Source organism: Capra hircus, chromosome 22, assembly GCF_001704415.2.
Source record: "Capra hircus breed San Clemente chromosome 22, ASM170441v1, whole genome shotgun sequence".
In the NCBI taxonomy this organism is placed as follows: Eukaryota; Metazoa; Chordata; class Mammalia; order Artiodactyla; family Bovidae; genus Capra; species Capra hircus.
The window spans coordinates 6,386,374-6,401,741 of NC_030829.1; the positions used below are offsets into that span (position 1 = coordinate 6,386,374).

General features: G+C 48.1%; 1 protein-coding gene across 1 annotated transcript in view; it reads right to left on the reverse strand.

The window, feature by feature from the left end:
- OSBPL10 (oxysterol binding protein like 10) overlaps positions 1-12,539 on the reverse strand; it is a 323,310-nt gene extending 310,771 nt beyond the window's left edge. Inside the window, exon 1 of the mRNA XM_018038204.1 lies at positions 12,109-12,539. Coding sequence (XP_017893693.1) covers positions 12,109-12,389 — 281 coding nt within the window. The 5' untranslated portion in view covers positions 12,390-12,539. The remainder of the gene's footprint in view (positions 1-12,108) is intronic.

Genomic DNA, 15,368 nt, shown 5'->3' on the forward strand with positions numbered 1-15,368 from the left:
AGAGCTTAAGAACCACTTTGGACTCATGACCGCGGGAACGCCACTCCCCACCCCCAAGATGTTCACATCCTAATTCCTGGAACCTATGACTGTCGATTTATACGGCAAAGTGTCTGGCACATACTAAGTCGCTTCAGTCGTGTCTGATTCTTTGCGACCCTACGGACCCTAGCCTGGAATCTCTGTCCATGGGCTTCTCCAAGCCAGAACACTGGAGTGGGCTGCCATGCCCTCCTCCAGGGGATCTTCCCGACCCAGGGCTCAAACCCTTGTCTCTTGGGTCTCCTGCACTGGCAGACGGGTTCTTTCCCGCTGGCCACCTGGGAGGCCCTAATGGCGGGCTGATTAACTCAAGGGTCTTGAGATGAGGGATTCTCTAAGCGGACCCTAAACACACTCATAGCAGTCCTTCTAAAGGGAGGCAGAGGGAGATCGGACACACAGGGAGGAGAAGGAAACAGGAAGACAGAGGCAGAAACTGGGGCGATGCAGTTGCGAGCCAAGGAATGCTGGCAGTCAGCAGGAGCTGGAAGGAGCAGGAAGAACCTTCCCTGAGAGCAGCCGGTGGGGGCACGGCCTTGCCGACACCCTGACTTCCATCCAGTGAAACTGACCTCAGGCTTCTGGCCTCCAGAGCCATGAAACAATACATGTCTGTTGTTTTAAGTCACCAAGTCTGGGGTCATTTTTTATAAGAGCCGTAGGAAAACTAACACAGACTGGAAGCCTTAAGGTCATATTGCTTCTGCCAGCGGCCCACATTCCCCCGGTATCAACTCCAACGTCTGAGAAGTTAATTCACTATTATAAAATTAATGAAAGCTTTCATTAATTAATGAAAACAAAATGTTATAGGGACTTCCCTAGTGGTCCAATGGATAAGACTCCACGCTCCCAACACAGGGGGCCCAGGTTCAATCCCTGGCCAGGGAACTAGACCCTGCAAGCTGCCGCTGAAGAGTTCACGCACATCGACTAGAGAGTCTGCACGCCGCCGCAAAGACAGAAGACCCCATGCGCTGCAACTGAGACCCAGCACCGCCAAATACACAGATAAAAGTAAATATTTTAAAACAGGAAAACGTCACAGACCATCTCATGACCACGAGACAGGCAAAGATGTCCTAAACAGGGCTCAAAAAGAACCCACCGTAAAAGGAAAACATTGACAATGTGACCACATTAAAATCTAGAATCTGTGTTTATCAAGACACTAGTAAGAGATGAACTCGCAAACCACGGCATGAAAGAAGTTGCTTTCTCTGCATATAGAACACCTGTGCCCATGTGTGCAGAAACCTATCAGTGAACTCAGACCCAGAACACACAGGAAATTCCACAATTTAATAAGAAAAAAGCCGATATTAGAAAGCTAATAACTTCATTAGCCATCAGAAAGGGCAAATTAAAATCACAAGGAGATACCGCCACACACCCACCAGATTGGCTACAAAGAAAACAGACAATGTCAAGTATGGACGAGTCTGTGGAGCACCTAGAACTCGCTCACATTTCTGGTGGCATACTAACAGACACAGCCACTATGGAAAACTCTCTGGATGCCTCTCGTGAGTGGGACACCTGTAACACCTCCACACCTAGGTACCACCCACAGACAGGTATGCATGTATTTCCCAAAACTATTCACATGAGCCCAAAACTGGGAGGAACTCAAATGTCAATCTACAATAGGTACAAATATATTTTGTACATTCATACAACAGAATACCAAACAGCAATGGAAATAAACAGACCACAACATGAATGGGGCTTAGAAGCCAGACATAAAAGATCACATCACGATCTGAAATTTAAAAATAGGCCTAACTAATATACGGTATTGGGAGTCAGAATAGGGGCGCCTACAGGGGTCAGGGATGACAGTAAGGGATGGGATGAAGGGGCTGCTTTTTCTTGATCTGGTTGTGCATGAAAATTCACTGAACTATGTATTTTCAGGAGTTGTGTATTTTTCTGAATGAATATATAAGACTTAAAATTTACCCTCAAAAATTCAGTTATTCAGAGATTATGTGGGAAGGTATGGGCAGCTTTCCTTTTCCTCGATAACATTTTCAAATGGCACAATGGATGCACGTTCATCTTAGGGGAAAAAAATAACCATTCAGGGTGTGTGCACAAGTATGCACACGCACGTGCATGTGTGTGTGTTTTAGTCACTCAGTTGTGTTCGACTCTTTGAGACCCCGTAGACTGTAGCCTGCCAGGCTCCTCTGCCCATGGAATTTTCCAGGCAAGAATACTGGAGTGGGCTGCCATACCTTCCTCCAGGGGATCTTTCTGAGCCAGAGATCGAACCTGGGTCTCCTGCATTGCAGGCAAATTATTTACCATCTGAGCCACCAAGGAAGCCCATTTGATATAAATATCAAATACATGTACACTTTAAAAAGGCAGGGGTGAGAGGACAGCCAATCCCACAGGACGTGATTAACATATGGCATACATTACATATATTATATATAATGTGTTATATACATATAGGTTTATAGTACAAAACATATACAATATAATGTTGTCAGTCACCAGTTGTGTCAGACTCTGCAACCCCATGGACTGCAGCACGCCAGGCCTCCCTGTCCCTCACCATCTCCCGGAGTTTGCCCAAGTTCATGTCCATTACATTAGTGATGCCATCCAGCCATCTCATCCTCCCATGCCCTCTTCCCCTTGTATATATTATATAGGATAACATTCTATGCATATATTATTGTATATTTTATACATATATAGTTGTATATATTACATACAATACATAGAAATAATATGCAGCTTTGTAATCTAAGCAATCTTCTTTTATAATTATTGTCAATGAAGCCATCTAATGTCCCTAAACAATGTAAGTGGGGAGTCAGAACAATCTGACAACCCAGACAGCAAGATGTGCAAATCCTTCGGAGCACGAGGAGACAAGAACATTAAACCAGAACAGTGATTCTCAACCCTGGTATCACCACCAATTGTCTCTAAAACTATTGGAATTCTCAAAAAGCATTCATTTTCATGCAGTATTACTTCTGAAGTTAATATATGCCTCTACTGACTTTGCTAAACGGGCCAAGTGGCCCCCAAACCCTGGGAAATTATGCCAGGAGCTAAACACTGTCTTCTCAAAGTATGTTAATACAGATCAAGTGAAAAGCAAGCCCTGGATATCTGGTTCCTAAAGGTCCATCTTGGGTGGGTTGTGGTGGGTCTGAGGTCAGGATGGGCATGTCTGCTGACCCAGAAGACATGTTGCAGAGAACAGAGCAAATGATAAACACACTAACTCAAGGACAAATCTATAAGCAGGTAGAGTTAAGAATTACAATAACAGTGGTAAACGCTGGCCAAAACAGAACTAAATCCTGGCTTGTCTTTTCTGTCATTCATTTACTTGCTAACTCATTTGGTAACACTTACTGAACCTTTATTATATGCCACGTCCTAGACTCTAGGGATACAGCAGAGAACAAGACAAGCAAAATTACTCTCTGTCCTCAGTGAGCTAATACCTAGTGCAGAAAGACAAAAGAGTAAACTACAGAGCGTGTCAGCTGGTGGTAAGGGTTAAGGAGGAGAAAAGCATGACAGGGAGACGGGGTTTAGAGGCTGGAGGAGGAAGGAAGTCACTTCCAACAGAAACGTAAATGCCTGGTTCCAAGTTTTAAATAACCTCTTGCCCCTCAAAGAACCCATCATCTTCTCTGCAAAGAACTCTGTGATAATTATGCTAATGGAACCCCAGAGCCATCACAGCATGCAAAAAAGAGACCAAGAGTTTTATGGGCTGGAAAAGGTCCGCTAAAGTAGGGGCAAATTGAAGATCCAAGAATAGCCGAGATCCTGAACTATTCTCAGCCCCTTATACATCAGGGTCTTCATTTAATCCCCACACTGAACTGAAGGAAAGAGCAGAGGTTACACTGTCTTCAACATTTAAGCAAGCGGGAAAGCGGAAGCCCAGGGCAATTAGGGAGCTGGCCCAAGGCAAGAGGTGTGCTCCATACTGAGGCCAGGACTTGACCCAGAGTCCGCACTGCTCTAACTGTCCAAATGCGTGTCCACTGGCCTGAGGTTTTCGTAAGCCAGTACTCGTCCTCTTCGTCCTATTCAAGATTTGCCTTTCAGTGTTTTCCTGAGTTCCCACAACCTCACCGATCACCCAAGAAAGAATTAGAGGCTGGCTCCACATTTGCAGTCTTTTTTCCTCCAAATATCAAAAACTGAATGGTGATGAAAACCCTCAAATATTTAAATATCACTTCCCAGATCCGATAAGAAATTATTTCCCCTAAAACACTAGATGTTAAAACCAGCCCCAAAGCAGTTCCGTTTTGGCCGAAGACTAAACTCAGCCTTAGGGCACATGAGAGTTCATACTGTCAAGTCCATGCTAGATTTGCCCCTCGCAAACTGAGCATGCGCAAACAGAACTCTTGGTCGTCCGCCATCCGACCCACAGGCAGGTGCGTCCCCTGTGACCCTGGGTTCCATAAAGGATGCCTCAACCTCCCAGCCTACACACTCAAGAGTTATCCTTCTTGCAATGGAAGCGAACATTAAATATATATATATATATATATATATATATATACATACATATCTAAAACAAGGTAAGGAGCAGCGGCTGTGCTTTGCTGGAGCAGCCATGAAGAGATACCCCACGCCAAGGTAAGAGAAACCCAAGTAAGATGGTAAGTGTTGCAAGAGGGCATCAGAGGGCAGACACACTGAAACCATACTCACAGAAAACTAGTCAATCTAATCACACTAGGACCACAGACTTGTCTAACTCAATGAAACCAAGCCATGCCTACGAGGCAACCCAAGACGGGCGGGTCATGGTGGAGAGGTCTGACAGAACGTGGTCCACTGGAGAAGGGAATGGCAAGCCACTTCAGTATTCTTGCCTTGAGAACCCCATGAACAGTAGGAAAAGGCAAAATGATAGGATACCAAAAGAGGAACTCCCCAGGTCATTAGGTGCCCAATATGCTACTGGAGATCACTGGAGAAACAACTCCAGAAAGAATGAAGGGTTGGAGCCAAAGGAAAAACAATACCCAGTTGTGGATGTGACTGGTGATAGAAGCAACATCCGATGCTGTAAAGAGCAATACTGCATAGGAACCTGGAATGTCAGGTCCATGAATCAAGGCAAATTGGAAGTGGTCAAACAGATGGCAAGGGTGAACGTCGACATTCTAGGAGTCAGCGAACGAAGATGGACTGGAATGGGTGAATTTAACTCAGATGACCATTACATCTACTACTGCGGGCAGGAATCCCTCAGAAGAAATGGAGTAGCCATCATGGTCAACAAAAGAGTCCGAAATGCAGTACTTGGATGCAATCTCAAAAACGACAGAATGATCTCTGTTCATCTGCAAGGCAAACCATTCAATATCACAGTAATCCAAGTCTATGCCCCAACCAGTAACGCTGAAGAAGCTGAACGGTTCTATGAAGATCTACAAGACCTTTTAGAACTAACACCCAAAAAAGATGTCCTTTTCATTATAGGGGACTGAAATGCAAAAGTAGGAAGTCAAGAAACACCTGGAGTAACAGGCAAATTTGGCCTTGGAATACAGAATGAAGCAGGGCAGAGACTAATAGAGTTTTGCCAAGAGAACGCACTGGTCATAGCAAACACCCTCTTCCAACAACACAAGAGAAGACTCTACACATGGACATTACCAGATGGTCAACACTGAAATCAGATTGATTATATTCTTTGCAGCCAAAGAAGGAGAAGCTCTATACAGTCAGCAAAAACAAGACCGGGAGCTGACTGTGGCTCAGATCATGAACTCCTTATTGCCAAATTCAGACTTAAATTGAAGAAAGTAGGGAAAACCGCTAGACCATTCAGGTATGACCTAAATCAAATCCCTTAGGATTATACAGTGGAAGTGAGAAATAGATTTAAGGGCCTAGATCTGATAGATAGAGTGCCTGATGAATTATGGAATGAGGTTTGTGACATTGTGCAGGAGACAGGGATCAAGACCATCCCCATGGAAAAGAAATGCAAAAAAGCAAAATGGCTGTCTGGGGAGGCCTTCCAAATAGCTGTGAAAAGAAGAGAGGTGAAAAACAAAGGAGAAAAGGAAAGATACAAGCATCTGAATGCAGAGTTCCAGAGAATAGCAAGAAGAGATAAGAAAGCCTTCTTCAGCGATCAATGCAAAGAAATAGAGGAAAAAAACAGAATGGGAAAGACTCGAGATCTTTTCAAGAAAATTAGAGATACCAAGGGAACATTTCATGCAAGATGGGCTCGATAAAGGACAGAAAGGGTCTGGACGTAACACAAGCAGAAGATATTAAGAAGAGGTAGCAAGAATACATGGAAGAACTGTACAAAAAAGATCTTCACGACCCAGATAATCATGATGATGTGATCACTAATCTAGAGCCAGACATCTTGGAATGTGAAGTCAAGTGGGCCTTAGAAAGCATCACTAAGAACAAAGCTAGTGGAGGTGATGGAATTCCAGTTGAGCTCTTTCAAATCCTGAAAGATGATGCTGTGAAAGTGCTGCACTCAACATGCCAGCAAATCTGGAAAACTCAGCAGTGGTCACAGGACTGGAAAAGGTCAGCTTTCATTCCAATCCCAAGGAAAGGCAATGCCAAAGAATGCTCAAACTACCGCACAATTGCACTCATCTCACACGCTAGTAAAGTAATACTCAAAATTTTCCAAGCCAGGCTTCAGCAATACGTGAACCGTGAACTTCCTGATGTTCAAGCTGGTTTTAGAAAAGGCAGAGGAACCAGAGATCAAATTGCCAACATCCGCTGGATCATGGAAAAAGCAAGAGAGTTCCAGAAAAACATCTATTTCTGCTTTATTGACGATGCCAAAGACTGACTGTGTGGATCACAATAAACTGTGGAAAATTCTGAAAGAGATGGGAATACCAGACCACCTGACCTGCCTCTTGACAAATCTGTATGCAGATCAGGAAGCAACAGTTAGAACTGGACATGGAACAACTGACTGGTTCCAAATAGAAAAAGAAGTACGCCAAGGCTGTATATTGTCACCCTGCTTATTTAACTTATATGCAGAGTACATCATGAGAAACGCTGGGCTGAAGGAAGCACAAGCTGGAATCAAGATTGCTGGGAGAAATATCAATAACCTCAGATATGCAGATGACACCACCCTTATGGCAGAAAGTGAAGAGGAACTCAAAAGCCTCTTGATGAAAGTGAAAGAGGAGAGTGAAAAAGTTGGCTTGAAGCTCAACATTCAGAAAACGAAAATCATGGCATCTGGTCCTATCACTTCATGGAAAATAGATGGGGAAACAGTGGAAACAGTGTCAGACTTTTTTTGGGCTCCAAAATCACTGCAGATGGTGCCCGCAGCCATGAAATTAAAAGACGCTTACTCCTTGGAAGAAAAGTTAAGACCAACCTAGATAGTATATTCAAAAGCAGAGACATTACTTTGCCGACTAAGGTCCGTCTAGTCAAGGCTATAGTTTTTCCTGTGGTCATGTATGGATTTGAGAGTTGGACTGTGAAGAAAGCTGAGCGCCGAAGAATTGATGCGTTTGAACTGTGGTGTTGGAGAAGACTCTTGAGAGTCCCTTGGACTACAAGCAGATCCAACCAGTCCATCCTGAAGGAGATCAGCTCTGGGATTTCTTTGGAAGGAATGATGCTAAAGCTGAAGCTCCAGTACTTTGGCTACCTCATGCAAAGAGTTGGCTCATTGGAAAGACTCTGATGCTGGGAGAGACTGGGGGCAGGAGGAGAAGGGGATGACCGAGGATGAGATGGCTGGATGGCATCACGGACTCAATGGACGTGAGTCTGAGTGAACTCCGGGCGATGGTGATGGACAGGGAGGCCTGGTGTGCTGCGATTCATGGTGTCACAAGAGTCAGACACAACTGAGCGACTGAACTGAAAACTGAATCACTTTTCTGTACAGCTGAAACACAACATTGTAAATCGACTATATTTCAATTTTTAAAAAGTTTATGCTATCCTTGGCCCCTCTTGCTCGCTCACCTCAGCATCCAATCCATCAGCCATGTCCCCCCTCCCCACTCCAGATCTGTCCCTTTCTCCGTTTCCCTTGGCCCCAGAGTCCAAGCCCCCAGCATTTCTTGCCTGGACCGCCACGCTGCGCTCCTCTCTGCTTCCTAATCTGCTCCTGAAAACTCTCATCTCCACACAGGAGCCAGAGTAAGCTCTTGAAAGTCGCAGACCGGGTCACCTCCCTGCCTAAAATCCTTCTGTGAAACTGGAACAGTCTTCAATCCTTCCCCTGCCTACAAGGCCACGTGTGATATGGCATCTGCCTGACTCTCCCCAGTCTCTGGGGTTTACTCTCCCCCTGGTACACTCACTCCAGGGTGAAAACTCCATGAAACTCAAAAAGCAGGTGAAAAGATCGTGCGCTAGATTAAAATGTGAATATCCGCAAAGACACTAGATCCACACAAATTTCCACAAATACATGTCTTTATTTCACCATCTTTTTTGTATATTGATATATATATATGATATATATCTCATATATATGTGAGAAGGAAATGGCAACCCACCCCAGTATTCTTGCCGGGGAAATCCCATGGACAGAGGAGCCTGGCGGGCAAAGGAGCTCATGGGATCACAAAGAGTTGGACATGACTAAGTGACTAACACTTTCACACTTCCAAACTTTCATAAATGTATATTTACCATGCCCTGTTGCTTGTGGGATCCTAATTTCCCAAATTGGAACCGAACCCAGGCCCGCAGCAATGGAAGCATGGACTCCAAACCACTGGACCACCAACGAATTCCCTAAATAAATGTTTAATCTATGAGCACCTACCTCCTTCTGAAACTGTGTTTATTTGTTAGAGGTATTTACGTTTAATGGGGCTTCCCAGGTGGTGCTCATGGAAAGGAACCCACCTGCCAATGCAGGCGGTGTGAGACAAGGATTTGATCTCTGAGTCAGGAAGATCCCCTGGAGGAGGGCATGGCAACCCACTCCAGTATTCCTGCTTGGGAAATCCCACGGACAGAGAAGCCTGGTGGGGCTCCAGTCCATGGGTTGCACAGAATCAGAGATGACTGAAGCAAGTTAGAATGCAAGCACTTTTTCTTGCCATCCTACAAATCTCTACCATGCTATAATGTCTGAAATATTTCCTTTAAAAAACTATACTAAATGGATTACAGAAACTCCTTAACGGGGATTCCCCACCGCACTCTGATTACGTGGCACCCTCTCAGCCAACAAGAGCGCCAAGTGTCCTGGGCGTGCTCTCCTAGGCGAGTCCCACACGTGTAGCTTTCCCTCCTGCCATCCCCCTTTATGTCACCGATCTTGTATTCTGGCCACAATGCCTTCCTCGGGACTGCAGATGAGGATAAGAGCACTACAAATAAATTAAGGCAGAATATGATACTGAATGTTAAAATACAAGCTTCACAACAACTTGGGGATGTGCAAGCAGACACCAGGGTGAAAACTATTGGTGGGTGGCTGGTGTGTTACCAACAGACAGCAGCCTCACCAAGGACTTCGTGGCTGGAGATCCATCATTAGCTGCAGACAATTTGAAGAAGAAGAAAAAAAAAAAACCCGCAAAGGAACATGCCATGAGGCCCCCAAATGCAGGGAGCTTGACTCAGCCCAACTACTCACACCAAGGCGTTCCCCTGGGGGGTGGGGGTGAGGTTTCCTTCCACTTTTGCATCCTGTGACCCCCTCCACTACATGATGAAAAGATGCCTATGTGTTTTGCACACAGCAGGAGCTCCAAAGTTGCTGACCCAGTGCCTGGCACACAGCAGGGCCTCCATAAAATAGTGCCTGAATAAATAAATGGATGAGCGAATATTTTTCAAAGTTTCCATCTTTGTTCTCTTCCCTGTTCCTTTTCACTGGTCCAGATCCTCCTTTCTAAAACCCCTTGAGGAGGGAGAAGCATGCGGACACAGCCATCACAGATGTTCTCCGGATCACTGATGCACCCTCGGCCACAGCGGGAAACAAACCCCAATGAGACACTGACCACTAGGGAGAGACAATGCTTTTGAAGGCAATGGTAGGCTTTGAGACAAATGCGTCTACTGTGGTAAGAACAAACAGTGGCAGCCAGCTATAACCCTCAGTAAACAAATTCAATACAGATGAGACTTCTGCAGTATACACAGTACATTTCACCTGTGTAGCCTGCAATCAAGTATATGTTGTTGTTGCTGTTAGTAGTATTATTATTGTTATAAATTTTGCTTCTTCTCAATCTGGGCTTCAACCTAAATACTCCAGAGGATTTAATTACACAAAAGCATGAGTTACTCCAATTTCCCCTAAATCCACTCCAAAGAACAAATCCTTTAATATATACTGCAGGAAAAATGCCATCCCCAAGTGAAATAACTAATCCAGGGTAAAAGCTCTGTTGGCTTCATAAATTACTTCAGGGGAAAAAAAAAAAAAAAGAATTAAAGGTGATTGTCCAACACACAAACCAAATGCTACACAAGCAAGGCACAGCCAGGTGCCATTAACAAGGCAATTACCAGGACCTGAAATCAGATTCCGTCCTCTCATCTGCCTCCTCTCTGGCACTCTACCTATTTCCTTTTCAGCTTTCAAGAACTGACACTGGGGCTATTTTGGGAAATCAAAGGATCCCAAAGTTAAGGTGCAGCTTCCCTTAACACAGTAGTAGATCTCCAAGGAAACTCTGGGGAAAGTTCTCTGCCTACAACATCAACTCAGTTTCCTTACTTAGGAAGTCACCCTTCTCCACCTGCAACGCAGGAGACCCTGGTACAATCCCTGGGTCGGGAAGATCCTCTGGAGAAGAAAATGGCTACCCACTCCAGTATTCTTGTCTGAATTAGTTCATGGAAAGAGAAGCCTGGCGGGCTACAGTCCATGCGGTAGCAAAGAGTCCAGACAAAACGGATCCACTAACACTTTCCCCTAGTAGAGCTTCATGTAAATAACTGCCTGCAGTTTCAGCTGGAGACATTCTGCGGCTTACAGAGGAAGAGACCGCCAAGTGCTCTAGTCACTAGCAGAGATAAGCAATAGCTCCCGGGATGTGATGCAAATCTCGCAAGCACCCTTTTTTTTTTTTTTTTTTTTTTGGTGGTGGTGATTTTCTTTTTCTTTTTTTAATTTTACTTCATTTTTCTTTACAATACTGTATTGGTGTTGCCACACATCAACATGAACCTGCCACGGGTGTACACGTGTTCCCAAGCATCCTTAAGAACCACAAGACCTCATATTCAAGGGCTATTAAGGACCTGACACAGATCTCATCAACAAACTCTCCAAAAAGCCCCACTCTCCTTGCGTGGATATTGGTATTTTTGACTTGTTTTTGAAAAACTATACACACACACCTACACATAAACGCAGAGCCCCATCTGCTCCTCTCAAGGGTTCCTTACTGCCTCGGTCCACACACACCGCGACCCCTTGCCCTAACACCCCTCCTTCCACGTGTCCCAAGTGGGAGAGCAGAGTGAGCAGGGAACTTCAGGAGACACCTTAAGGGAGAAAACAACTTAAACAGCGAACTGCCCATTTCGAAAGGGGAGAGAGTGTCAAAGAAAAAACAACACGAAACTTCCGTCGCAGAGACCGGAGTCTCTCGGCCACCAACAGGGCGAGGGGCTAGCGCGCCCCGGAAACTGCCGAGGATAACTGGCTGACTTCTGGGGGTGGTGGCGTCTTTAAACAACAAAGTTTTAAATGAACTAGGATCCAGACAGAATTGGCGTGATGGGGCCAGCGCTTACGTACAGGCATCGCGCACGCCCCTCTGCCCCCCGCTCTCAGTCCTCCTCCAACGGTGCCGGAAGCCGCTAGCCGGCAGGGCCCGGGGACCAGCGCGCTCGCCGGTCGCTCCGGTCCCTGCATGTGCCAAGGCTCTCCTTCCTTCCCCGCCCCTGCGATGTGGGCCCGGGGTGGGGTCGCGGCGCACCCAGGGGAGCGGGGACGCGGCGTGGGCCCGGGTGCCGAGGCCGCCCCAGCTAGCCGGCGGCCCGATCGCGCGCGCACACACTCACAGTCACACCGAGCAGCGCGCAGGGAGGGGCGGGCGGCGGGCGCGTTACCTGTTCTGCCAGCCCTGGAGGAGGTTGGTGTATTTGCTGAGCACGCCCTCGAGCGCCGGCTCCCTCCGCCGGCCGCTGCCCCCGCTCGGGCTAGCGGCTACCGAGCCCGGGCTGCTGCGGCTGCCCCCGCCTCCGAGCCCGGCGGCCGCCGACCTGCCGGAGACCCCCCGGCCCGCCAGGGAGCAGGAGGGCGAGGAGCCCGCCGAGGTGGCGCGGCTGCTGCTGCGGCTGCTGCTGTTGCTGCCCCCGCCGCTTTCCGCGCCCTGGGCTGCCCTCTCCATGGTCCGTGCGCGCCCGGGACGCGGGGGCCCGCCGCGGTGGCGGCCCCGGCGCTGGGGCTCCTGGCGCGGCGGCGGCTACAGCTCCGGGAGCCCGGGCCGCGCGTGGCTGCTCCAAATCCCCGGGAAACGCCTGACTCATACAGGAGGAAGAGGAGGAGGAGGCGAGGAGCGCTGGGAAGGAAGCCAAAGGGGCTGGATGCAGCTGCGGCCGCCCCTCCCCCGTCGCGGCCCCGGCCCCTCCCTCCGCACTAGTTTCCCTGGCAAGTTCGGAGCGGGTGGCCGCTTCGGCCAGCCCTCCTCCAGGTCTTCCTGATCTGCTTGCCAGTCCGCGGGGCCGCTCAGGCCCGGGGCTCGGGGCGCTCTCGGAGCCGATCCGCAGGGTGGGCACGCCCGGAATCCACACCCTGCCGCCCCCTCTCGATGGGAAGGTGCGAAAGGGAATCTCCGCGCGTCACTGCCCACCCCCGCACCCACCTCGGGACCTGGCGGGAGGAGCGGCCCCACCCACTGGGTCCACCCGGATATGGACCCGCCCGGCCTAACACCGGTCACACGCAACTCCTCTATGTCTTCCGCACCGAGCCTGGGCCGGACACACGTACACGGTCACCTGGACATCGACCTCGCTGGCCGAGCCGAGGAACAGGACTAGGAGGTCCTCCGGGCTCTCCTGCGTGTCTGGGAGGGGAGGGGAGAAGAAGGCAGGTAAACTCGCCCCGGGCGTTTTCACCCACTGGAGTTGTGAGAAACGCACAGTGGACACCCGGGCTAGGATTTGAGTGGGGCAAGAGTGCTCGGATTCCTGCAAGCGCCTCCTTCAATTGAGCGTCCTGGACGCAGCTCTGGCCTCACCTTAATCCCTACACTGACGGACACACGTCAACCTAGCCAATCCAACCATACCTGGTGTTATCAAGACAGCACGACGCACTTGGGAACCAGAGGCTCCGAAATGGGTCAGACTGCACTGAAAGCTCGAGAGATCACAGATAGCTACGCACAGAGCAAAGTATTCTGTGTATTGACTGTAACTTCTGCCCCCACCCTCAGTGGAGGCACACGGAGCTGCAGCTGGGTTTCTAAATCTAAAGCGGAGTTGCTGCTCTTCTGCAAAATTAGATGGGTTACACTCTCCACTGCACTCATCATTTTTGTGCATATAAATATCCAATGCAATCTGTAAGTTTCTAAAAATTACCTAGAAAAGAGCTTTGAGGATCTTACCCACCCCCAACATACACAAACACACACACACACACGAAAACAAAAAGATTGATAGGTGGTCCTTACCTAGGAACTCATAACACAGGTAAATAATTCAACAGTTAAATATTACTAAATGGAATAGAGTCAGCTCTCATGGGGCCAGTTCTCCAGGCCTGACCCTTTTCTACCTCGGTATCTTTCCAGGAAGCTTTCAAAGGTGGCTCAGTTCTAGAAATTTTCATGGAGAAGCTTCTGGGGCTGGTGAGACACGGTTGTGCCCCCAAATAAGTTACAATCCCAAGTGCCCACACAGTATAAAAAGAGATAGCCTCACCACCCACCCATCCCCCCAACCGCAAGACTGCATGGTAGAAAGGACTGAACTTTGAAGCCAGACAGGGCTGAATTCAAATCTATGGCCTTGATCAAGTGACCTCTTTAAGCCTTAGTCTTCTCACCTGCAAAATGGAACTAATTTTACTAGTGGCTGGGATGAGAATGTTTATTTGGTTTAAAATACCATCTCTTCCCATGGGAGGAATATGTTCCGTCCATATGAACCTCAGGCTTGGCCACGGAATTCTTTTGGCCAGTGGACTGAACAGATATAATAGATGCTACGTCCAAACATAAGTCTAACGGCCATCGTGTGGTTCCCCCATCTCTCTCCCCCTCCTTCTAGGGGAGCAGTGTGTCTCAGCTCAAGGCTGTCCTTCAGATTGGGTCCTGGATTAAGGAAATGTGTGACAGAGCTGAAGCCAGTTAGCTTTGACTGGCCACATGCACAAAGTCTTTGCTGTCAGCTGCTGAGATTTCAGGAACCATTTTGATACCACAGCATAACAGTGCCTGAGCCAGCTGGTCTGTGTGTGAGTGTGTGTGAAGCCCTTCACTGATGTGAGGACAGGGAAGTGGGCACATACTGAGCCATGTGTCAGTCATTACACCCCCAGACAGCACCCCACATGGGGGCCTGCCACCTGAGGATCCAGCTACAAGCGGGCAGGTGCCATCATCTAATTTCATATCATTGAACCTCAGCCACTACCACTTCATCCTATCCAGTCCACTGGATGAGCCACTGCAGCCAAGTTTCACTTTGGACTGAAAAAGGGAGACCCTTGAGACAGCCCCGTTGCAGGAGAGAGGAGCTACTGCTGAAAGGAGCAGTCCAGGCCTGTGTCCTAGTCTGTGCAGGCTGCTGGAACAGAATGCTACAGACTGGGAGCTTATTAACGACAGAAATGTATCTCTAACAGTTGTGGAGTCTGGAAGTCCAAGATCAAAGAGCCAGCACAGTCAGGTTCTGCTGAGAACCCTCTTGCGGGCTTCAGATTTCTCATTGTGTCCTCACATGGCAGAGGGGTCTGGGGAGCTCTGTGGGGTCTCTTTTACAAGAGCGCTGACCCCACCTTCATGAACTAAGCACCGCCCCCCAAAGGCCCCACCTCCTCATACCATCACATTGGGTATTGGGATTTCAGCGTAGGCATTTGAGGGGACACAGATATCAGACCATAGCAGCCAGGATGCTCCAAGAGCAGGCCAGCTGTGTGGGATCAGACGTGGCCAAGGAGGTAAGTTAGTGGCGAGAGGTGAATGGAGCAGATGTGCTGCAAGAAGAAGCAAGGCCATGACCAAGAAGGGCACACATGTCCCCGCTCTTCTCTGCCTCTTCACCAGGCTTGAGCTCCTCACCCATGGAATTGGGGGTTTTGTTATCATTGTTCTTTTTTAACTGAAGTATAGTCTATTTGGGGGGCTTCCCTGGTA